The sequence below is a fragment of the Aplosporella prunicola genome (genome assembly GCF_010093885.1).
Source record: "Aplosporella prunicola CBS 121167 unplaced genomic scaffold K452scaffold_20, whole genome shotgun sequence".
NCBI lineage: Eukaryota > Fungi > Ascomycota > Dothideomycetes > Botryosphaeriales > Aplosporellaceae > Aplosporella > Aplosporella prunicola.
The window spans coordinates 16,392-39,011 of NW_022983548.1; the positions used below are offsets into that span (position 1 = coordinate 16,392).

Below are 22,620 nucleotides of genomic sequence, written 5' to 3' on the forward strand. Positions count from 1 at the left end.
TTATCCCTTTAATAAGGCGGCGAAGGTAGACCGAGTTGTCTTAGGGTTAGTAACCGCTCGTAGCTACTATGTGTATCTACGATACTTAGAGATAAGGTCTATTATATTCTTATTATAGAAAGACCCTTCGTTAATAAGCCTTTAATAGATTGGAGCCGCGTACTGCGAGTTATGCTAGAGGAGAGGTCTAAGGAATGACCTAAGGTCTTGTTTACTACTAACGTTAGGTAGGTCGACTGCTCGAGCTTTAAGGATGGTCTCTTCCTATTAGGTAAGCTATCTATCGATATTCTAATTAGTTGGCGGCTTCTCTAGTTGCCTTAACTAGTTTAGTAGAAGGTCTTATTATATATCGCGTAAGGGCTGTAGCCGAGCCTATAGTATACGTAGTTAATTATACGGGTACGTATCTACTAGGTTCTATAGCAGTAGCTATAGAGAGAAGCTAATCGAATCCTTGATAAGCGAAGAGATATCGTTGATATCCTTAATATTGCGATTATACTCTTTCCTATCCTCCTTGTAGAAGTCGTATTCTAGCTTCTTAGCTAAAAGCTTAGCTGTAGAGCTATCGTTTTCCGGGGCTAATAGCCTCGGTGGCTTTTTTAGTTGTTTAGGAAGAGTCGGTTAGGTTAGATCGATAAACTTAAGGACGTTAGCCTTCTTTACCCGTGATTGGATAATAAAGTACTATTCCTCCTACTCGTGTAAGGATTTAAGGACGATGATTGGCTTAGAGGAAGCTATCGTGATTATGTGGCGTTATCGGACCGACTTAGTATTTTATGCGACCGTGCCAGCGAGTCGGTACGGTGCTTCTACGGTAACTTAAGAATATTAGCGCTAGCCGAATTCGTGTATTTAATGCAAAGAGTACTCAGCTTGATGATTAATGATAATGCTGATGGATAATAGCAAAGTGTTGCTTATTGGATAATATATAACTGGAAACGTGTCCTTAACAGCGAGGAGTGCAGACGACGCTTAGATGCCTTAAGACGTTAGTATTGTTTTGTAGATATGCGCTTAGATAGTAGAAGGCATCAAACGCATTTCCGGGCTCATAACTGTTGCAATGAATGGGGTTTCAATTGATAGCAATGAGTGGCATGATCTTGTTAGGAGCCCGGTAGGCGGAGTCCTCTTATACCCTGTGCTAAATGACTAAGCCACAGAAAAAGCAATATAAACTGCGTACACTTCAACACAAGCTATCCAAAATTTCGTGCTCCAGTGCATGATCAACGTACATGCGTATAGACTCCACTGTCTCTAAACTCCCTTTACTCACAAAACCAACACCAGCCTACCAGTCTACTGCCCCCCCAAAAACGCCTCCCAAGCCCCAGCCAACAAATCCAACTCGCCCACATCGCGCGTAACGTCCATCAAGACATGGCCCTCAGCCCAGCCCCTGACGCCCACGCCCCCATCGGCATAAACCCGTACCTCACCCCCCTCAGCCCCCTTAACCCCGTCCCACCCCGGCTCCTCCCCCCCCACAAACGCCACGACGTCCCGCGCAAACGCCCTCGCCACTCCCCTAACCTCCTCAGGCAAGAACTCTTCAAAATTGCCAAACACCAAGGCCACGTCCAGAATATGCGTCGCGTGGCCTTTGAAGGGGCCCTTCCACGGATTGCGCACCTCGAACGCGTAGACGTGTGCTTTTTCCGCCAAACCCGCGCCCGCGTACGTGCGAGCAGGCGCCGCGAACGCCGTGGCGCTGCCGAAGGCTACGATGCGCTTTTCGGCCTCATCGCGGGCGAGGTCGGGTGTGATAGCGTAGGCGGCGAGGAGGTTGGAAGCGAGAGCGGGGGTCGAGGCGAGGGAGGCGGAGACGGAGGCAGTGAAGGCTTGGGCGAGAGAGGCAGCGGAGGCTTCGAAGGCGCGCGGTGCGAGGTAGGTGAAGGCGTGGGCGTCGGCGGCGCAGGAGCCTGTCAGGAGGTGCTGGCACCAGGGACGGTGGGGAGGGGGTGTGAGTGCGGCGAGCGCGCGCAGGCTGGTGGGCGCGGTGACGGTGGCGGGGTCCTGCACGGGGATGAGGGAGAGTTCGTCGGGTGTTGCGGCTAGCAGGGCTTCCATGGGCATGGTTCTAAGCAGGGCGATGCGCTCGGCGGGCGTGTATTTGCTCAATCCCAGCTCCGCTGTCACGGCCCTGTAGGTGGCTTCTGCCTGGGCGGGCGAGCGCGGCTTGCTCAGGAGCGGGGTGCCGGACATGGGGATTGCGCGGCGGAAGAGGGGGGAAGTGTTGTGCAGGTGGTGGAAGATGGACGCTGTGGGGCGTGTTAGTCGAGGGGACTTGTTCTCTGCTTTGGACGCGTTGGTATGGGTGTGGGGAGGACTTACCGGAGCCCGCGCTTTCGCCCATTATTGTCACGTTTTCCCCATCGCCGCCGAAGCCCGCTATGTGCGCTTTGATCCATCGCAGCGCGACGGCTTGGTCGCGCAGCCCGTTGTTCGGCTTGTATCCGGCAGCGCGCATTTCGGACGAGGTGAGCATGCCAGTGATTCCGAGGCGGTAGCTATACGGAAGGCATGTCAGCTCGCATGACCATTTCACTTCACCCATATCATGTTGCTGGGCCCTGCTCACCCGATGTTGACGCCGATGAACGGCTTGTCAATCTCCATGCCCAGCTTGACCAGGCGCTTGAAATCGTACGCGGGGAAATAGTTCCCACCGAAGAGGAACCCGCCGCCGTGGATCCATGCTAGAACGGGTAGGCCTGCTGCTGGCTTTCCGGATACGCTGGACGGGACCGTGATGTTGAGGTTTAAGCAGTCCACGTCCGACATGACTGGGGCGGGGTCGGGCTTGGGGAGCGAGTGTTGGATTACCTGGAACTCAATGTCCATTCCCTCAGGCGGAGTGACCGGGTACGGTCTAGACGCATGTTAGCGCCGGGGAAAGCGTTGTCGAGTTCAGGTGAATCGATGAACATTGCTTCTAACGTGCTTTTACTTGTTGTGGAAGGACTGCTTACCCGTATGCTGTAGCATCAAACACATCTTCGCTCATTGGCCCCGTAATCATCTCCGCCTCGGCAAAGCGATCCTTCAGCGACGCATACTTCACGCCGAGGTACTGCGTAACATGGTCGACAGCCTTTCCGCGAATCTGGCCAAGAGACGGATGCTGAATCGTAGTCGTCATACCTAGTGTCGTTGCTGCAAGGTTTCAGAAGCGATATCAACAAGATCCAAGCAATATAGAGGAAGACGAATCACAGGATAGGAACCGAAGATCCCAAAAAACAGTAGTAATGGATGGTCAGCACTTCCAGACAAACCACATTCAAATGAGGAGAAAGAAACACAAAACCCGAAACCCAAACAGAATAAATAGCAGAGCAGACAAGGACGCGACAGCGTGTCCAGCGCGGCGTTGGCCGCGGCATTTTCAATCGCATGATCGCAGTGTGTGCGCGCCCAGAAAGAACGCAGGTCCCAAAATTACCCTGTTGGGAAGGCGGGCGATCACGTGAGTTGTCTGGCGCCGACGTGGTCTTCTGGTGCCGCAAACCGTCTCTTAGGCTGCGAAGGCAGGTGTTTGGCACCTAAAATGCGTCTTGTCGGCATGCGGCATCAATAGATAATGGCTTTTGTTTGACATGGCGGGTTTTCAGCATCGCCTTCGGTATCTTTTGCAGCACGTTTGCCGGTATTGACTAGGTTGTGTGCGGCGTGTCGGGTGTCTGGCGAAAGGCGTGCGTGGTTTGTGGCTGCATGGCAGAGCAAGTGAGTGAGTGGGTGACGAGAGGTGAGTGATATTCGGACGCGTGCTTACTTTTTCTTCTATATTTCCGGTCCCCCAGCTCTTCAATGCAGCGAGGACCATCAACTGTAAAAAGCGGAATCTGGCGTCTCCATTAAGCAGCAAATCGATCAATCGACGACTCGCAGACGTGGATTGAAAACACCAAGAGGCGACTCGTAAAAGAAATCCGGACCAAGACAGCAGACCATCCAGCTCCATCACAGCAACCAACGCAAACCCGCCACAACACCCATCACCACCATCACGCAAAACCACTGCCCCTCATCCCCATCCCCACAAGAATCTCACACTCCATCTCACACCGCCTCCGCCGGCAGCTCCAACGGCACGCCCTCCATCTCACCCACATCCAGCGCGACCAAAATCCGCGAAACCGCACAATACGCGGCCACCGCAACCGTCAGCTCCACGACGGCCCTATCGTCAAAAAACCCCTTCAGGGCCTCAAACACGTCCGAGCCCACGCGGCCCGCCCCCCTTTCCATCGCATCCGCATAGCGCAGCACCGCGGCCTGCACGCTTGTCAGGACCCTCGCCTCGCCATCCTCAACCCCATCCCCCCTTTCCTTCTCCTCCCCTTCCTCACCCACCCCCATAACCACATCCTCACGCACCTCCTCCCCTTTCAGCACCCACGCCAGGACGCGCCTCCGCACGCCCGCTTTCGCAGCCAGCGCGCTATGGGCGCGCCACTCCCAGGCGGCGCCCGTGAGCGCGCCGACGCGCGCGATGGCGAGCTCGAGCAGCTCGGGCGGCACGGTCGTGGCGCTGCGGATGGCGCCGATGAAGGCGTTGTAGCCGTCTGCGAGGGGGGGCGAGTGCAGCAGGGCGAGGTCGAGCGGGATGAGGGGGCGGGGGTGGCGGCGCTCACGGATGCGCGCGTACGTGTCGTGGGTTGAGGGGGGTGCGGTGGGAGGGGGGGTGGGGGGCGCGTAGGGGAGGCGCATTTTGGTGGTGATAGCTGTGGTGATAGTAATGTGGTGACGATGGTGATGATGATGATGATGATGATGGCCGATAGGTAGGTAGTTGTATGCCGTAGGTGTGTAGTTAGGAGTAGCTAGATATACACTTCGCTGCAAAGTTCAAAGTTCAAAGAAAGAAGAAAAAAGGTTATGTTATGTACAAATACTCGTTCCCACGGGTGGTAGCTACATACATTACGCTACCGACCCAACGAGCTAGTGCGGGGTAGCTCTTCGCTCTTGGCTCTTGCAGTCAAAGCCGACGCCGTTGCCGACGCTGGGCGCCTCGGGATGACGGCACGGCTGCGCAAAGGAAAAGAAAAAACGAGACTGCTGCTGCTGCTGACGCTGACGTGCCCAAGTGCGGGCGGGTTTCTTTGGGTTTGTGGGGACCGGCAGATGCGCGCGGCAGTGGGTTGGGGGCCGGGTAGCTGGGTAGCTGTGTTGTGAGCAAGATTATGTCAAAGTAATAATCGAAGCTCATTTTGTTGAACGAACGAGCAGAACTTCATGTCGAATATTAACAGTGTATTCAATTCAGATATCAACCATGCTCGCTATAAACACACTGCCACCTAAGCCCAGGTATCACAGCAAACAAAACGCCCAAAAAGTATTTTACTTCATAAACAACCATCGTATCCTCCTCACAGGTTCGCCTGCGTCGACGTCGTCTGCGACGTCTCTCCCTTGTGCGCCTTTGGTGCCAGGAACACGTTGTACTCGAGGTCGAGCTCGGCCTTGGGGTCGTCCTTGCGCGGCTTGAAGTCGACGACCAAGTCGGGCTTGACGGCGAAGACGGAGTCGTCGACAAGATGCGGGTCCTCCTTGGGGTAGATCTGCGTGATGACGGGCTTGTATCCCTCATGGGTGATCATGAGGTGAATATGCGCCGGACGCCAGGGGCTACGGTCGAAGAGGCGCAGCAGCACGCCGGCCGGGCCATCGGTAGGCAGCGAGTAGGCCGTGGGCTTGAGGCAGTAGAAGTGGTACTCGCCGTTGTCGTTGGTGCGGAACTTGCCGCGCAGGTTGTTGTCGACCTGGTTCTCGGGGTCCTGGAAGTCGTATTTGCCGTTGGAGCTGGCCTCCCAGATGTCGACGACGGCGTTGGCTATGGGCTTCTTGGTGTCGAGGTCGATGACACGGCCGTGCATCAGCGACACTTGCCCTTGGTGCGGGCTCTCGATGATGCTGCTGCCGTTCTCACGGAAGGGTGCGTTCGGGCTCCAGAAGGGCCCGAGGATTGTGGATGACGTGGGCGCTTCGCCGGTCTCGCTGAGGTGCTTGTTCGCGATTTCGTCGACGAGGCTGGTGCTGTTAGTAAGGGTTCAGCTGGCACGAGACTACAGCGAGAACTCACGATTCGAGGCCAATGATGTCCGAGATTCGGTGCGTCTCGTTCCGCTTGGCGTCGCTGATCTGGCCGCAGGTGTTGATGAACTTGACGCCGGCCATCCACTCGTCGGCCGTCAACTCGACTTCGCGAGCAAAGTCGTGAATGTGCTCAATCATCTTGCTCAAGACGAAGCGAGAGCGAGGAGGGCACGCGGGCCCGATGGCTTCAATGACATTCTTGGTGAAGTCAGGATCGAAACGGTTCGATGACATGGCCATAAGAGCGGTATTGCGGTGGTGTTCAGCTGTGAGAGAGGAGAATAATGGGTGACGGAAAAGAGGCTTGCACCGCTGCAAGCGGCCGGCAGGCCTTAAATAATAAGGAGAGCATAATCGAGTCGCCGTCAGTCGTGGGAATGAATGCCGTCGTCGTTGCCGTCCCCGCAAACTAGGGCCCCGCGTTGCTGCCCCTCGACCCCACCGGCCTTAACAACCTCGCCCTGCCCATTGGCTGCGCGCCCGCGACCTCTCTACCGATGACAGCAACCGTCCCGGCCATTGCGTCGCACCCACGCACTTGGCCCACGAGCGGCTGAGAGACCTGGCACTTGATGCGCGCGAGCCTCGTCGCATGGAGCTCGACGCGCCTCTCCTGCCTGTCACTGTTCTCCACACCACCCGCCAAAATGCCAAAGCACCACCTCATGGTTGGCACCTGGACACGGCCCGGCGCCATCTTCACCTTTGAATTCGATGACGACGCCCTGTCGTTGCGCCTGCTCAAGCGCAGCGAGATCCCTCATGACGAGCCCATCTCGTGGATGACCTTCAGCGTGGGCGCCCTCGGCTCCTCGGTAGCACGGATCGCGCTTACGCTTGCCGCAGCATGACAAGAAGCAAATCTACGGCGCGTCGATGAAGACCTTTTCCAGCTACGCTGTGAAGAGTCCTACCGATATTGTGCAGAGCGGTTCGCACCCCGTCGCTGGTCACCGTACGTCTCCTCCTGTCGCGTCGACGCGCGTCGCGACACCGATTGACCTGACCCCGCCATAGCCCGCGCCGCCGACAAAGACACCAACACGCGCGCCATCTTCGTGCTCGCCGCGCACAAGCCGCCCTATAATGTCTACGGCAACCCCTTCTACGACTTTGCCGGCTGCGGCAACGTCTTCTCCGTGAACGCCGAGGGCGCGCTGGAGAAGAACGTGCAGAACTACGAGTACGAGCCCAAGACGGGCATTCACGGCATGGTCTTCGACCCGACCGAGACATATTTGTACTCGGCGGACATGTACGCGAACAAAATCTGGACGCACAAAAAGGACGCGCAAACGGGCCAGCTGGAGCTGCTGGGTGCCTGCGCCGCACCCGACCCGGGCGACCACCCGAGGTGGGTCGAGATGCACCCCAGTGGAAAGTACATCTACGTGCTCATGGAGGCGGGCAACAATCTCGCGGAATACGTGATTGACCAGCAGACGCATCTGCCCGTGTTCACGCACCGCACCTTCCCGCTCATCCCACCCGGTAGGTCAATCGCTGATGCGGTGTCGCTACCCGGAGACTGACTTATTTGAAAGGTCTTCGCTACAACCTGAAGAATTTCCGCGCCGATGTCGTGACCGTCAGTCACAGCGGGGAGACGCTTTTTGCCACGTCGCGCTCGAATACGATCGGTGTGCCGGGCTATATCAGCGCCTTTAGTTTGTCGAAGAACGGAAGCATTGAGAGGCAGCTGCTGTTGAACCCCACGTCGTCGAGCGGCGGCCACTCGAATGCGGTGGCGCCGTGTCCGTGGACAGATGAATACCTTGCCATTACGGACGACACAGTGGGCTTTATTGAGATCTATAGGTGGACAGAAGGCTGGCTGGGCCGAGTAGCGAGGTGCGAGGTGACGGAGCCTGGATTCGGCATGAATGCCATCTGGTATGATTAGGTAGAACTCAGTAGAGTAGGAGCACAGGAGCCCTGCGGCACAACGGGGTTTGGGTCGCGAGGGTGGAAATTGTGTCTCAACTACCTATGATACTGCGGGGTCGTTGCCGACGCCGTTGCCGACCGCGGGGCAGGCAGCGACGGGAAACTGCATCATCGCGTGCACGGCCCAGTGCAGATGTACAAAAACAGTTCCAGCCCTCCAACTGTGGAAAAAACAATCCAAAGCCACCAGTTCTGTAATCAGCACATCATGGCGCCCGTTCCTGGCCTGCTGTACGTGACGATGCAGCCGCATGGCGACCTGCCAGCCGAGGAGTTCCACGACTGGTACAACAACGAGCACGGCCCGACGCGTCTACGCCTCCCCTTCGTCACCAACGGCTTCCGTTACCGCGCCACCGATCTCGGCGATGCAGGCGCCGGGTCCAAGGACATGCCTGAGTGGATGGCCGCGTACGACATCACCGACAACAACGAGCTGAACTCCGACGCCTACCTGAGACTGCGGGGTCCGCCGGTCAAGTCTGAGCGCGAGACCAATGTCATGAAAAGGATTGACGTCGATAGAAAGTGCTTTGACGTTGTCTACGAGCAAGCAAGAGACGGCTATCAGAATCTGGAAGACGCCTACGCCGAGGACGCAGACCGCGGTGTTCTCGTCGCCGTCAGCGTTCGCTGCAAGCCTGGCCACGGCATTAAAGAGCTAGTGAAGTTTTACGAAGAAGAGCACGTCCCGATGCTCTCCAAGGTCCCTGGCTATCGGCGCTCGCGCTGCTTCAAGACGTCGCAGATCGTAAAGGCCTTGTCAGCCAAAGACCAGGCCGAGCAAGCAGACCCGGAATTCCTCTCGCTGCACGAATACGATACCCAGAACGGCGTGGGCACGAGCCCAGAGTACAAAGCCGCATCCAGCACGCCTCGCTTGCACAAGTTGATGGATGAAGCCGTCAGCGCGTTCAAGCGCCGTACCTACGCCCAAACCTACACCTTCGGCCCCGCGCCGCGCTTCCTGCACACCAAGCTGCAGCCCTTCACCTCCCCAGATGGCGCCACGAAAACGCTCCCAGTAAACGGGCCCTCCCCCAGCGCCATCGAGTCCTTCGTCACGACCCCCGACGGCGTCGACCTCCCCTACCGCCTCGAAGGCTCCTCCTCCCCCCACGCTCCCCTCCTCGTCCTCATCAACTCCGTCCTCGTCGACTGGCACATCTGGGACGCCTTCCTGACATCCCTAACCGGCTACCCCGCGTTTGCGAACTACCGTATCCTACGCTACCACGCGCGCGGCCGCTCCTCCAAAACCATCGGCACGCAGCCCATCACGCTCGACCTGCTCGCAGCCGACGTCATCGCGCTGCTCGACGCGCTGCGCGTCCCGCGCGCCGCCGCCGTCATAGGCGTCAGCCTCGGCGGAGCAACGGCCCTGAACGTCGCGCTCAAGCACCCCGACCGCGTCACGCGCTTCGTTGCCTGCGACACCAACGCCGCGGCGCCGGCGGGCAACGCCAAGGCATGGGGCGAGCGCATCGCGGTCGCGGAAGCGGAGAGCGCGACTGCGGCGCTGTATGGGAAGGACATTGACACGGTGGCTTCGGGCGACGAGCTCGTCGTCGGCACGCGCTTGGCGGAGCTGACTGTGAAGCGCTGGTTTGCGGGCACGAGCTGGGATGGCGGCGACACGGAGAGACGGTGTCGAGAGGTGCAGGTGGCGGTGGAGCGCAATAGTCTGGCGGGGTTTAGGGCGGTGGTGCAGGCGCTGTTCAAGTACGATTTGTGGGACGAGATGAAGAGCGCGAATGCGCAGGGGACGTTTTTGGCCGGGAAGGAGGACGGCAAGGTCCCTGTGGGCATGAGGGGCATGGCGGAGGGGTATGCGGGTGGGAAGGGCACCTTCTTCGAGATCGAGGACGCGGGCCATCTGCCGATGGTTGAGAAGCCGGATGATGTTGCGGGGATTGTGGCAAGGGAGTTGGGGTGGGTGTCGAAGTAGGAGGTGCCTTGGTCGGTTGTACGCTTTTAGCAGGTTAGAAAGCATCAGGTGTGCAAGGACATACTCAGTGGCATGTTTGCTGTACAAAGGAAATGCATCGGAGGAGTACCGTGCCGTACAGTATAGGTTACGTGGTAGAAGTCAGCCCTCCGGGTCGCTGCCCTGTCGCGCCTTGTTCGCTAACAGCACAGCACGTGCAGCCCGCAAACGGTTTCCCCACACCATCCATCACTCCACCAAGCACTTTCATCCATACTCGATCGCAAACTCACCAAACGAGTGCAGGTTTCGTGGGGGATTGGTTGAAGATTGGAAGAGCTTGCTTGCTTAGGTAGGTGCGTGGTGCTAGGAGCCTACGGCGGTACAGTTGGACATTTTGGGTTTGGGATGGCGACGGATGGGACGGGCATGGTGAGGGGGTGGGGGTGCGTGCAGGTGTTTGTTTGCGCTTTTTGGTTTGTGAAGCGGGTTGGGGTGGATGAGAGAGAAGAATACCTAGGTAGGTATGTCCCTCCCTACCTGCTACGCGCACTACCCCATCCCCGCACCGCCAAGCCAGCAACCCAGCAACCACCCGTCCCCCGTACTACTGCTACCCGCTACCGCTCCGCTTACACACACACACACATACACACTCAAGTGCCCGCGCAGCCCCGGCAACGTGCAGCGGGGATACGGTTGCTTGCGTCCGGGGGTGGGTGCGGTTGGTGGGGTGAGTAGGGATGAGGATGAGGGTGAGTAATGAGGGTGGGAGCAGTGCGGTGCTTCTCGTGCCGTGCGGCTGCGTAGGCATGGGTAAGTGAGTGGGTGCGTGGGTACAGGGCGGTTTGGTGGCGGGGTTGTTTGTGGAGTGTGAGGCTGACTGATGGCTGTCGATACGGAGAGGGAGGCCTTGTGTGTAGGTATGCGATTGAGGCTTTGTGGATTGAGGCTTTCGAGACGCGACGAGCAGACTTGTGACAGTCAGGCAAGTCCTTCCCACCCGCTCACTAATCACACCCATCGATCCGATCCGATCCAGCCGCCGCCGCAACCGCCTTACCTACCTACCTACCAAGCAGCCGTTTAAACCTACCCCTCGACCACCAATCCTCTGACAAACTGCCGCTCCGCATCCCGTCTCCACCCCATCCGATGGCCGCACCGCAACCCAGTGGCTTAAGCGCCAGAGGCTACCAACGACAAAGCTTCCGGCAAGCCTAGCCAGCGCCTAGGTAGCCACCCGCGCTCGAGCTCAGCTCGTGCTCGCAAACGCAGACGCGTGAAGAAAGAGCCAGAGCAGTCCGCAGTCCGTGTAGTACATGCGCACGGGCAGGGATTCCCCAGACGCGACTCGCTTGCTTTCTGGGCTGGGGGATGTGCTCAGGGATGCGTGCAAGGGTTCCCTCGCTCAGGGATGCTGCCAGCTACTACCGTCTCTTTGCGTCGACGTGCATGCTGAAAGTCGGAGGTTGACAAACGCAACCCCGGGCTGCAGAGGGCGTATGTAATTCCCCGGCCCAATCAAGGGCGGGGGATGTGCCCTTGCGGTTACACTTACGGTTGCACCTGCGGCTGCACCTGCGGCTCCTCGAACGGTGCGTGTTTCAGTTTCGAAAAAGTCACGGCAAGAGCATGGGAAAGCAGCATTTGGGAGAGAAGCATTTGTTATTGAGCCGCTCTACAGTAAGCCGCTCCAGGCCCCCCCGGGTTTTGTTTCTGCCCCACCGTCCACCATTACCGCCGCGTCGCCCCCCCCTTTCAACCAACGGATTCGATCACCAATGGCTCTGCTGAATGTATTGTGCATCTCCTATCTGACTCTTTCTTTGCATGGGCCTGGTCTGGTCTGCGCACTTGCGGCTGCGTCTAGTACAAGCCGACAGTGATGTCACCCCTGACGCGGGCGGTGAGGTGGATCTCGGCGTCGAGGTCGAGCTTGATGCCCAGCAAGAGAGCGGCATCCTTGGGCTTGCCGTCGGCGTCGGTGGCGCCCTTGAGGAGCGAGCCTGAAGGTTGCTCGTCAGTCAAACCGCTCGCTGGCCATTCGAAAGGCGGGAAGGAGGAAGGTCTTACCGGCTGGCTGGCTCAGGCTGCCCTCGCGGGTATCGGGGTGGTTGGGGCGGCTGGCCAGAGCGACGCTGGACTTGGCGCGGCGGCCACCGCGTGCCTGCTCGTCGGAGGTGTCGGAGGCGTAGGCGGGGTTGTCGAGGGTGGTGCTGGGATGTGTCAGTCACTGAAGAGATGGTTGCTTGTCTGGCCGCCTGCTGAAGAGGCGGAAGGGAGAGCGTACGGGTTGGTGGTCTCCATTTCGGTGGTTGTGGTGGGGAAAATGAGGCTGAAGCTGGTGATGGTGGTTGTTGTTGTGGTGGTGGTGGAAGTGAATGTGCTGCTGAGTCTGGTGTTGAAGGAGGAGGATTCGAGGCTCTTTATCTACCCTCGGCGGCCAGAACTCTCTCCGCCCTTTTCGGCAGCATCAGAGGTGGTGTCCCCAAAGGCCACAGCGGTGTTGCTTTTCCGGGCCTCGGATGATGCTCTGGTAGCACGCTGCGTGCACAATGAGTTGTCAAGCAAATGCTCGTGGATCTGGGGATGTGCGACCAAGGGTGATCTGAGGATCATCCGACATTTCTGGGCCCGGTTCCGCGGGCGTGGAAAAACGAAGGAGCACGATCGGCACATCTCACTGGCGCGGTCCGGTCCGCCGCGCCATAGCGAGTGGAGGGGTTTTGCGGAGGGCCAAGGTTGCTGCAACGCCCACTTCATCATGTCAGGCCACCGCTCGCCTCAGTGTGCAACCTCCTGTAGTGTACCTGGGTTTCTGTTCCTGGCCTCACTTACGCAACCATCGAACGACCCAACGCCCTCCGTCTGTCCGGCGGCTGCCCACAGGCTCGAGGTTGCTTTTGCAGTGTCACCGCTTGCCTCGGCTCCTGCACTCTGCTTTACCGCCACTTGGCCCTTCGGCCAACCCTTGAAGAGATGGGCTGTGAAATTTGCTCAGCGTGTAACGCCTTGCTCTCGGCACGGCATTCCTGCGCGCGCGGCACCCGCTACTGGCTCTCTCTCCCCCGTTCTCTCTGTCGTTGTCGCCGCGCGTTATCTCACTCTCCTCAATTTTTGCCCATCTCTTTCTTTCCCCTCTTCTCCTCTGTTCCCCATGAGCCTGTCTATGCTCCTGGCCCTCACAGCTTGTCCCGCAATGTTGGGCACGCAGGAAGCAATCCACCAAGGCCAGGCCAAAAATCGCCGTGAGGAACATCGCGCCCGCAGGTGCAACCTCATTGTCACTTGCGTCAAGGTCTCGCACCGAGCCTCCCAACTCAATGGCAAGTTCATAGCCTTGAAGAATGCAAAGGTTGGTATCTACGTTCTCTTCATAACGGCAATGGCTGAGTTTCGTAGCTCTATATAAGCAATGGCGGCGAAGACGAGCATTTCTTTCACGGCTACTACCTCCCCTACCCGGACACCAAATACGAAGGCCTGGTCAGTACCATCACGTCCGTGGCGCCCATCCTCAACTGGATCTACATCGACAAAGACACGTACGAAGTCAAGTACGGGGTGCGGGACAGCGCGCAGCCGCACTTAACAGGGCCATTCGACTGCACACGGCAAGACCGACGCCTCACGTTCGAGGAATGGGAGGGCTTCGTCGCCGTCGAGGAGCAGCCCGGCCAGTGGGCTCTGTACTTTGACCGCGACGACAACGGCTTGCGCGGCAAGATCCAGCCGGGCAAGAAGTCCCTCGAGGTCACATTGAAGCGCATCGAGCGGAAAAAAACTAAGGAAGACGCGGAAAAGGAGAGGGAGCAGGCCAAGGAGTTCAAGACGCTGCAGCTGGCGCAGAAGGATGAGGGCATGAAGCCGGAGGAGCCGCAAGCTAATGGCAGCGCTGACAGTGCTGCTAAACGCGCCGCTAATGGCGCAGCGAACGGGTCCGCTAACGCCGCTACTGCTGCCCCTCCCATTCCTGCTCCAGCTCCTGGCCTTGAAAACGGCATCCCTGCTCTCCCTAAAAATGACGGCCCGCAGCCTCCTCCCTCCCCGCTAGGCGCCTATTTCCCGGACAAGGACGGCGTGCACGCAGTGCCCAGAACGCCGGCGCCCACGCCAATGGAGTCGGCCGAGAAGACGCTTGCTCCGATCTTTGAGCCTGCCCCGACTAAAGACGCGAAACCCAAAGTCAACACGCGTTCTGAGCCTGCGTCTGGGCTCAAACGCGCTGGAAGCTCGCCGAAGAAGGCTGCTAGGAGTGCGGAGGCTGAGCCGGGGCTTAGGCGCTCGGGGAGCAATGCGAAGAAAGCTGCTGCTCCTACGATGGAGGCTGGGCTTAAACGCTCTGGGAGCTCGGCGAAAAACCCTACCGCTCGCTCTGAGCCAGAATCGGGACTCAAGCGCTCTGGAAGCTCCGCGAAGAAACCTGCTGCTTCTGCGCCCAAGCCGGCTCCAGCATCAGTGCCCCTCTCGTCCAAAGCCTCCTCATCAGAGCTCCACCGCTCCTCGAGCGCGAGCAAGAAACCCAGTACCACGACAGCCAAAGCCGCAGCAGCAAAAGCAGCAGCAGCAACAAGAACAGCATCGCCCACCAAGCTATCCCTCCCCCCCAAAGACGCTTCACCATCACCGCACCCCTCACCCTCCGCCTCCTCCTCATCCAGCACGCTCAAACGCGCAGCCAGCACCGGCAAAAAACCCTCGTCACAAACCAAACTCCCGCTCTCGGCCTTGGCGCCCAGAGAATTCAAACACTCGGTGCGCTCGGAATCGGAGCCCGGCGGCGGGCGCCGCAGCACCGAGTTCTCGGTTGCGTACTCGTTTACGCCGACGACGGTGCTGGATGCGCTGCAGGGTAAAGGGATGGGGAAGGGGAGGGAGGAGAAGAAGATGGAGAGGCGGGTTTCGCGGAGGGGGAGGGGGACGGAGGAGCGTGTGGAGCGGAAGGAGGAGGGGAAACGTGCAGCGGGGCTTGGTGAGGAGGTGAAGACGGATCAGGTAAGTAAGGCGCAGAAGGACGAAGGTAAGTCCAATGCGGAGGGCAAGCAGCTGCCGCTGCAGCCTTATGTTGAAGATGTGCCTGATGTCGAGGCGGGAGGAAAGGAGCAGACCGGGCTAGGCGAGGGGGCGGGTGTGCTGATGCGGGAGGCGGAGGCTGAGGCGTCTGATCTGCCGCTGCGAGAGCATGAGCAGCATGAAGACTTACACCAACCTCGTGAGGAAGAGGCCGAGCAAGCTCGGGAGCCTGAAAAGGCACAAGAGCCCACGGAGGTCCGGGAGTCGCAGCAGCCCGCGCCTGAACAGCCTGCGGAAAGAGAACACAAGGAAGCTGGACAACAACAACAACAACAACAACAAGCACCCCCACCCCAACCCGACACAGACAACATCAACCTCACCAAGACAATCGCCTTAAACGGCACTTCGCAAACGACAGCAGCAGAAGCAGACGCCACCGCCACCGCCACCGCCCACGCCGCCGAGGCTCTGGTGCAGATGCCGGCGCTTGAGAGGCCCGAGACGCTGCTTGGCGATAGTGTTGCTAGTAAGAGGGGGCTGGAGGCGCTGGTGATTCCTTCTGCATTGCCTGAGCCTGCGTCTGAGCCTGTGGCTTCGCCGCCGCCGGAGCCGAAGGAAGAGGCGGGGCGGAAGGTGGAGGAGGGGGCAAGGAACGTGGAGGCAGAGCCAGTGGAGGCGGAGTCGAAGCCAGAGGCTCCGGCTACGCCTACACCTACGCCTACACCTACGCCTACGCCCACGGCCTTCCGCGGCCAGCCCCTCAAGATCGCCACGCCGGTGTCTGCGCAGGGCGCTTTTCCGAGACTGTTCTTTAACGGCTGGCCTGGTGCTAATGAGTCGCCTTCTCACCCGCAAATCGAGCCTGCTGCAGCGACACCAGAGTCCATCCACACGGGCAACACACCAACCGGCACCACGCCGACCCGTCCCTGCGACTACGACGCCTGGAGCAGTAGCCCCCCTGGCGGTGGCACCGAGGGCTCCGCTACCCCGCTTGTGCATACGCCGGTGGGTACGACGCCGAGGAAGAGCGAGGGCGCTACGCCTACCACTGCTATTGCTGCTGCTGCTGGCGCCACCACCGGCAACGCTGTCACTGCCGCGCCTGCTACGCCTACTGCTGGTGATGCTAAAGCTGGAGCTGTTGAGCCCGTCAACGCAGACGAGGCCATCGACGCCGCAGCCGAGCAGGACACGCCGTCGCGCAGCACGTTTCTGAACGGGCACGGCATCGGCGGCGGCGCTGGCGAGACGACGTCGTGGTGGGCGGGGGGGATCCCGCATACGACGGATCACGCTGCTGAACTACAGCACGCATCCTCACAGCCGCTGCATGGAGCCGAGCAGCAGCACCCATCCCCGACGCCAACCCTCCCTCCTCGTTCTTCGGAAACACACCACGCCACGAGCACGGCGAGCGTGCCGTCCACGCCCGCGCTCTCGACCGCGCAGTCCTCGCGCCCGAGCACCTGGTACGAGAAGCCGGCGTCTGTGGTCACGATGGCGGAGCCAGAGACCGAGACCACGACGGCAAGGTCATTGTCGCTGGCTGAGCAGCGAAGCAGTGTTGGTAGTGAAGGGCTGGGTTTCGGTAACGAGAGCGGGAACGGGAACGGGAACGGGAACGGGATCACGAAGGGGGAGTGGGGGCTGGGTAAGAGGAAGGGGCGCAGCGTCAGTGGTGAGGTTGTGGGTGGCGAGAGGCTGGATCTGGGTGTTGGTGCGGGAAGGAAGAGCACGGAGAGCGGCAGCGGGGTTTCTCCAAGGCAGAAGAGTGGCTGGCGCGCTGTGCTGGGGGAGAGGCTGAAGGCTGGGGCTGGAAGGGTCAGTGTTAGGAGGTCGGCTAGTGGGGGGAAGAAGTAGGTGGTTGGGAATTTGGGGTGGGGATGAGAGTGTACGCTTGAGATTGGATTGAGTTCGGTGTAAAGTTACTACTTACTACTCACTCTTTCTTTAGTGTTTTGTCGTTCGCTCGTTTGGGGTTGGACTGGATGGTGGTGGACGGCAGTGCTTACCTTACCTAGAAGTACACGCAGGCACGGCTCGTTTGAGAATTTGTTGTTGCTAGGTATTACCATCACTACCACTACCACTACCACTACCACAGTCATTTTCTGCTCGAAGCTCCCGCCTCCAGCCGTTCTCATCACATCCTCTTCCGCCTTCAGCACCCTCTTCACTGCACATACATACATACATACATACATACACACCTAAACAGCCACCCACCCACACACACACCGCATCCACCCTCCATCCTCCGTCCTCCATTCTCTGTCCTCCGCTCGTCCGCGGCCGTCACCGCTCTTTCCCCCCTCTCGCTGCCCCTCTGCCTCTACTTTGTCTCGCCTCGCCTTGCCTCGCCCCGCCTCGCCGAGCAAAACAACCAACCAGCCAGCCAGTTAGCCAGCCACGCAGTCACTCGGCCGAAGCACATAAGCGCCGGGACGCCTTACACCCGCAGTCGGGGGTCGGGATCGGGGACTGCGGAACGGCTTGCGCAGCCTAGTTAGTTAACTGGCATCCCGCCCGCCCGACCGACATGGCGGCGCCGCGACGGATAAATTAGCGCTGGGCCTAGTGGGTGCGGGGGTGCTTTTTTTGCTTCTGTGTTGTGTTCTTTTTCCTGTTTCCTGTTTCCTGTTGTTTTGTGGGGCGCGTGCAGTGTGCAGTGTGCGGTGGGTGGGTGCGGGGGAGGTGCGCCAGGGGTTCTTGCGCTGTGCGCGCGTACGTGGGCGCAATCGGGTCGGTTCATGTGGTGCGTGCTGTCTAATGCGGGCGGATGGGCGGTCGGTTTGAAGATATGCAGCGTAATGCGGGGTGGGGTGATTGGGGTTGTTGCTTTTTCTGGGGTTGGGACTGGGGGGTTGGGGGTGGCGGTGTGGATGTGGAGGATGGGTAGGAGGTTGGTTCGCGCTGTTGGTGTTGTCGTGTATGTGGTGGTTGGTTATGCTTGTAGTGGTGGTGAGTGTGTTGGCGGCTGCTGCTATTGATGGTGGTGGAGTCCAGAGGGCCTGGATCTGCATCGCTTGCTGCAGGGGGCTAAGACATGCGGGCCGGGATACGATGCGCTGCGGGGATTCGGGTAGGAGAAGTTTATTTAGGGCGCGTTGTGCGGGGACGTTTCTTTTCGGTGAGTAAAGGCGATTGGTTGGGTTTTGAGTAATTTCGTGGCTCTATACAGATTACGCTGATTCTTGCTTAATTACTATGATATTGGCTTCTGGGGCTTCGCTCGGTTATAGTTGACGATTATGCCGTGTAAGAAATGCCGGCTATAATAATACTTTTATGGAATTCTAAAGTTCTGGTGGCGTGTTTTTCAGAAAAGTAGTGCCCGCACATGTTGGCACGTCTTTTTAGTGAAGCTGAGGTCTGGAGCGAGACTTTTGTTCGTTGATTGCGCTAGAGGCTGCGTGATGGCGTCATGCAGCAGAATGACATTTTGAGTGTGCCTTCATACTTTCCTAGGGACCTTGGTATGCTGCTGCTGCAGCTGGGCTACGTGTCTAGATTGTAAGTAAGTGGCATACAGCGTACGACACCCGAGTTTCGGAGCTGAGTTAGAGTTACTGTCCACGTCTTCCGCCAACCAGAGGTTCGGAGATCACACCCGAGCTTGAAAAAGCCGAATGATTACCTCGATAGGTATACAACTTAATTGTCATGACTGATCGTACTCGGGACTTGTAGTCTACAACTTTCGAAGAACCACCTTGTTGTATGGCCTGGTAGAATTTTAAGATATGACGCGTTTGACAATTCGTGGGTAGTCCATGATTTCCGCCCCTGTCGAAACACTGAGCAACACTGCCAGCTCAGAGCGACATCACTCAACACGCACCACATGCACCGTTGCAATGTCGTCCAAAGGAGACGTGGACCGACTGTTCAGGGCGGACAAGTGTACCGGTAATCCAACTTTTCCAAGCCCAGGAAGTTGGTTCTTGCAAGCATTGAAGGAGTTGCCAGGAATTTTTCAGCCCTTGTCACACCCGGCCAGATATACCGAGCCTTCGATTAATTAGCGCGAGAGAGCTTTGGGAATCAGGGCCAGGGTGGCTCAATAAACCAAATATCGAAGGGTGCTGCCAGCATCTACATGCCCATGGGCCGATGTCAGTCGATGTGAGGAAGCACCGAGTGTGATTGCCACCGCCGTCCCTTTCAGATGCCTTGGAAGCAGATGTGACGGGTCGCAGGACACATTGATTACATATGTGTCATTATATCAGGCAATCAATATATGGTTAGCCTCGCTCTTGTCCCTTTCTAGCCTGTTCACAACCCGGGGAAATTTCGGCGATGTTGTGCCTCCTCCTTCCGGAAATCACCTCACAGATTGCCTTTTGTCGACGAACATCATTTTTGCCAGTCAAATCCCTAATCCTGGACAACCGTCTCATGACCTCTTTCACCTACGAAAAACTTCCTCCCGAAGAGGACTCGCCATGGATTCGCCTCGCTCACTACAAACGTCCTCCCGCAGATGACTCGCTATTTAATCGCGATCGCTCCGCGAACTATGTGGAAGAACCCATCAGTCTGGAATTGAAGGTGCATAAACTGAACGAGTGCCCTGAGTTTTCTTTTTGGACGTACCTTTGGGGCGAACATTCCGACCAAAAGACTATTACGTGCAATGGCGCCTCTTTCTCCATCTCCGCAAGCCTCCACTCGGCCCTATCCTTCCGCAGTGTTGACTTCTGGGACACGCAGTGGGACGAGAATATTACCGCGGTTTGGGCTGAGGAGCTCTGCATCAACCACCAAGACATCCAAGAAAAGTCTGCGCAGACAGCATTGCGCAGTAGGATCGCGACACGTGCCCATTTCAAGCATGCGTGGCTGGGTCCTTGGACCCGCGAGGTAGAGCTCGGCCTCATAATGACATCGTATATAGAGGAACACTTGCATCCCCGTTATGCGTGCTTTGGTAGCATGCCGCACCATGCAATTGAAAAGACGTGGATTGACGCGTTTACTCCACTGGATCGTCCCGGCAACCCCCAACCCATTGAGAGGCGCGGACGCGGCGAGAAGCACTACAGCTTTTACAATGCTCTGTTGCAAATGTACACTGCTCCTTTATTCACCAGCATATGGGCTTTGCCGGATATCGTACGAGCGGTGCCGAGGCTTCGATGGGGCGAATTCCAGTATGGAGATTATTGTCACTACTCCATCGCACACGGAAGCGTACAGCCACGGACCCCCGCGACAAAGTCTTTGCTTTACTGGAACTCACGTCCACCGACGTGGAAGCCTACGGCTTAAGAATCGACTACGACATCCCGCTCAGTGAGCTCTACATTAACACCGCATGTGCCATCCTCTGGGAGACACGAAACCTCGACCTCCTCGAACTCAAGCACGGCCGCTCTTCCATCCCACACTTACCCTCCTGGGCCATCGACTGGAGCGACACGTCCGAGCAACCCATCCCCTTCACGCAGCGCCCGGCGCACACGCGCTCTCTAGCCGGCACAACGCCACTGCACCGCCTCGTCGGCAGCCTAATCGCACAGCCCACCGTAAACTGGGACGACGTGCTCTTCGTCGAGGGCAAAGCCCCATCCGAGCCATCCACCCCTTCCGACACCCTCACCTTCACAGCCAGCGGCAACCGCTCCCTCTCGCAAGTCCTCCAGCTCCCTCCAGCCCCAACCCCAACAAAACTCACCCTCACCGGCCACGCAATTGACACCATTGCCGCCCTCGCACCCGCTCTCATCCCGCCCCTCCTCCCCCCTTCAACTCTCAACGCTTGGGCCAACGCCTCCCGCGCTGACCTCCTAGAACATAACCTCCCGGCCATAACCGTCTTCCTCGCCCACCTGGCCGCCTACCTCCGCACTCTCCGCGCTTGGCACCGCTTCGCGCTGCACCACCCCAAAACCAACAATCCCGCGTACGAGCCCGAGCCTGAATCCCCCTTCCTCGCCTACATCGACACCATCACCGCCGCCGCTTCCCCCACCCCCACCCCCACCCCCACACCCCATCACGCCCACAACTACGCAGCCTTCCTAACCGCACAACGCCGCGCCCGCGCCCTCGTGCACAGAGACGCCCTATCTATCTCCCCACCCGGCCTCGCCACGCTCGCAAACCTCGACAACAGGTGCTATGCCGACGAGCGAGAGCGCGCCGCCGTCGCGGAGGCAGAGCGCAAGGCTGCGAAATGCGCGGGTTGGGCTAGGCGGTGGCGGGGGGTGTGGGGTGTGTTTGGGGGGAGGAGGGGGAGTGTTGGTAATGCTGGGGAGGGAGTGGATGAGGTCGTGGAGAAGGCGGTTGTGGATGGTTATGATGACGATGAGAAGGAGGAGGAGGAGGAGGAGAAGGAGGAAGACGACTGGAGCAGTGAGAAAAAGGGTGTGGATTATGATTATGCTTCGCGTGTGAGCAGTGAAGTAGACGAGGACGAGGACGAGTGGGACGAAGAACACATCAAAAACAAGAGCGCCGACGCAGACATAGACATATACACAGACGCCCAAGCCACCGCCTCCACAGCAGCAGCAGCGTTCGCATCCGCGATGCGCATGGCGCATCATCGGCGGCTAGCGCGCACAGCACGGGGCCGGCTGGCGCTGGTGCCAGCTGCGGCAGAAGCAGGCGATAGCGTCGTGCTCGTGTGTGGGGGGCGGGTGCCGTTTGTGTTGCGTGAGGTGGGTGGGGTAGGGGAAGGAGGGAAAGAGTGGATGCTCCTAGGCGCAGCGTATGTGCGGGGCGTCATGGCGGGGGAGGCGTGGGATGAGTGCGCTTGTGGGGGGTTTAGGGTTGTTTGATGGCGCGGTGGGAGTGGGGGGTGTAATAAGAATAGTAATTTGTACAGTACAGTACAGAACAGAACAGAACTGTCGAGAGAGTAGTCTCTCCGCTCGCAAACACGCGCACACACCGCCAAAGCATCTGGCTTTGGCAAACAATTAATCAATCACTCTTACATCTCCAAGCTCTAACTAGGAGATATAAAAAGAGATCAGGCCAAAGCATCGTACGGTCTATCCTCAGTACAGCCCAATCTCTCCATGAAAGTCTTTAAATAAGTTTCACGATCTAGTGGATCCCAAGCCACTATGGTATCCAAGGAAATGAGGAAGCAGACAAGCTAGCTAAACAAGCCACAACACGTCTTAGAGAACATAACTTCCTACCCTTAATACCGCTGCAAGTTAAAACAACTCTCGAAGCAGCATATAAGCAATAGAATAAAGAATAGAGAGCGTTAGAGAAAGGCTAACACCTCCGCAACGTAGATATAGCGATTCCGGGACTATACGTAAGGCACCTCTACGACAAGCTCCCACGTAGCCTAGCAGGGCTGCTAGCCCAGTTAAGAACTAGCCACTACTAGCTCAACCAGCACCGAAAACGAATAGGACGGATAAACAACGATAAATACGAATACGGAGATATAGAATCAATATCCTACGTATTACTAGACTATTCGCTACTCTAGGAAAATCGGTAAAAAATGTATTAAGAAACCGGACTCCAGAGAAACTACCTCTCTAGCCTCCTAGGCGGTAAACCAACAGACAAAAACCAGCCTCACACGGAAAAGAGGAAATAGACAATTTCAGCCGCTCAACTCAAAAGGG

General features: G+C 58.1%; 11 protein-coding genes across 11 annotated transcripts; 4 read left to right on the forward strand and 7 right to left on the reverse strand.

The window, feature by feature from the left end:
* Positions 1-1,314: 1,314 nt before the first annotated feature.
* Positions 1,315-3,157, reverse strand: K452DRAFT_300289 (uncharacterized protein; the record flags this gene model as incomplete). Its single annotated transcript, XM_033542315.1, has 4 exons — positions 1,315-2,276; positions 2,350-2,525; positions 2,597-2,887; positions 2,988-3,157. The coding sequence occupies 4 exons, from the start codon at positions 3,155-3,157 to the stop codon at positions 1,315-1,317; spliced, it is 1,599 nt and encodes a 532-aa protein (XP_033394918.1).
* A 427-nt stretch (positions 3,158-3,584) lies between these two features.
* K452DRAFT_73532 (uncharacterized protein) lies at positions 3,585-4,892 on the reverse strand. The gene is made up of 2 exons (XM_033547075.1): positions 3,791-4,892; positions 3,585-3,725 (listed from the first exon to the last, which is right to left on the reverse strand). The coding sequence occupies exon 1, from the start codon at positions 4,726-4,728 to the stop codon at positions 4,078-4,080; it is 651 nt and encodes a 216-aa protein (XP_033394919.1). The 5' UTR covers positions 4,729-4,892; the 3' UTR covers positions 3,585-3,725; positions 3,791-4,077.
* A 366-nt stretch (positions 4,893-5,258) lies between these two features.
* Positions 5,259-6,523, reverse strand: K452DRAFT_320376 (uncharacterized protein). The gene is made up of 2 exons (XM_033544318.1): positions 6,107-6,523; positions 5,259-6,054 (listed from the first exon to the last, which is right to left on the reverse strand). Exons 1-2 carry the CDS (start codon positions 6,358-6,360, stop codon positions 5,394-5,396), a joined length of 915 nt encoding a protein of 304 aa, XP_033394920.1. The 5' UTR covers positions 6,361-6,523; the 3' UTR covers positions 5,259-5,393.
* Positions 6,524-6,767: 244 nt separating this feature from the next.
* On the forward strand, positions 6,768-8,023 carry K452DRAFT_300292 (uncharacterized protein; the record flags this gene model as incomplete). The annotated part of the gene is made up of 4 exons (XM_033542316.1): positions 6,768-6,914; positions 6,967-7,075; positions 7,138-7,611; positions 7,665-8,023. The coding sequence occupies 4 exons, from the start codon at positions 6,768-6,770 to the stop codon at positions 8,021-8,023; spliced, it is 1,089 nt and encodes a 362-aa protein (XP_033394921.1).
* A 230-nt stretch (positions 8,024-8,253) lies between these two features.
* K452DRAFT_289756 (uncharacterized protein) lies at positions 8,254-10,130 on the forward strand. The gene has a single exon (XM_033540886.1). The coding sequence runs from the start codon at positions 8,276-8,278 to the stop codon at positions 10,013-10,015; it is 1,740 nt and encodes a 579-aa protein (XP_033394922.1). The 5' UTR covers positions 8,254-8,275; the 3' UTR covers positions 10,016-10,130.
* Positions 10,131-10,478: 348 nt separating this feature from the next.
* On the reverse strand, positions 10,479-11,167 carry K452DRAFT_73577 (uncharacterized protein). Its single transcript, XM_033547077.1, has one exon. The coding sequence runs from the start codon at positions 11,016-11,018 to the stop codon at positions 10,608-10,610; it is 411 nt and encodes a 136-aa protein (XP_033394923.1). The 5' UTR covers positions 11,019-11,167; the 3' UTR covers positions 10,479-10,607.
* A 696-nt stretch (positions 11,168-11,863) lies between these two features.
* On the reverse strand, positions 11,864-12,304 carry K452DRAFT_300294 (uncharacterized protein; the record flags this gene model as incomplete). Its single annotated transcript, XM_033542317.1, has 3 exons — positions 11,864-12,003; positions 12,071-12,213; positions 12,288-12,304. The coding sequence occupies 3 exons, from the start codon at positions 12,302-12,304 to the stop codon at positions 11,864-11,866; spliced, it is 300 nt and encodes a 99-aa protein (XP_033394924.1).
* Positions 12,305-12,800: 496 nt separating this feature from the next.
* Positions 12,801-13,944, forward strand: K452DRAFT_352515 (uncharacterized protein; the record flags this gene model as incomplete). Its single annotated transcript, XM_033545779.1, has 3 exons — positions 12,801-13,352; positions 13,400-13,821; positions 13,929-13,944. Exons 1-3 carry the CDS (start codon positions 13,155-13,157, stop codon positions 13,942-13,944), a joined length of 636 nt encoding a protein of 211 aa, XP_033394925.1. The 5' UTR covers positions 12,801-13,154.
* A 2,966-nt stretch (positions 13,945-16,910) lies between these two features.
* K452DRAFT_73568 (uncharacterized protein) lies at positions 16,911-17,373 on the reverse strand. Its single transcript, XM_033547076.1, has one exon. The coding sequence runs from the start codon at positions 17,218-17,220 to the stop codon at positions 16,945-16,947; it is 276 nt and encodes a 91-aa protein (XP_033394926.1). The 5' UTR covers positions 17,221-17,373; the 3' UTR covers positions 16,911-16,944.
* K452DRAFT_289763 (uncharacterized protein) lies at positions 17,275-18,098 on the reverse strand. Its single transcript, XM_033540887.1, has one exon. It carries the CDS (start codon positions 18,037-18,039, stop codon positions 17,527-17,529), a length of 513 nt encoding a protein of 170 aa, XP_033394927.1. The 5' UTR covers positions 18,040-18,098; the 3' UTR covers positions 17,275-17,526.
* Positions 18,099-19,417: 1,319 nt separating this feature from the next.
* Positions 19,418-21,804, forward strand: K452DRAFT_320381 (uncharacterized protein; the record flags this gene model as incomplete). Its single annotated transcript, XM_033544319.1, has 2 exons — positions 19,418-20,134; positions 20,212-21,804. 2 exons carry the CDS (start codon positions 19,418-19,420, stop codon positions 21,802-21,804), a joined length of 2,310 nt encoding a protein of 769 aa, XP_033394928.1.
* Between the last annotated feature and the right edge of the window lie 816 nt (positions 21,805-22,620).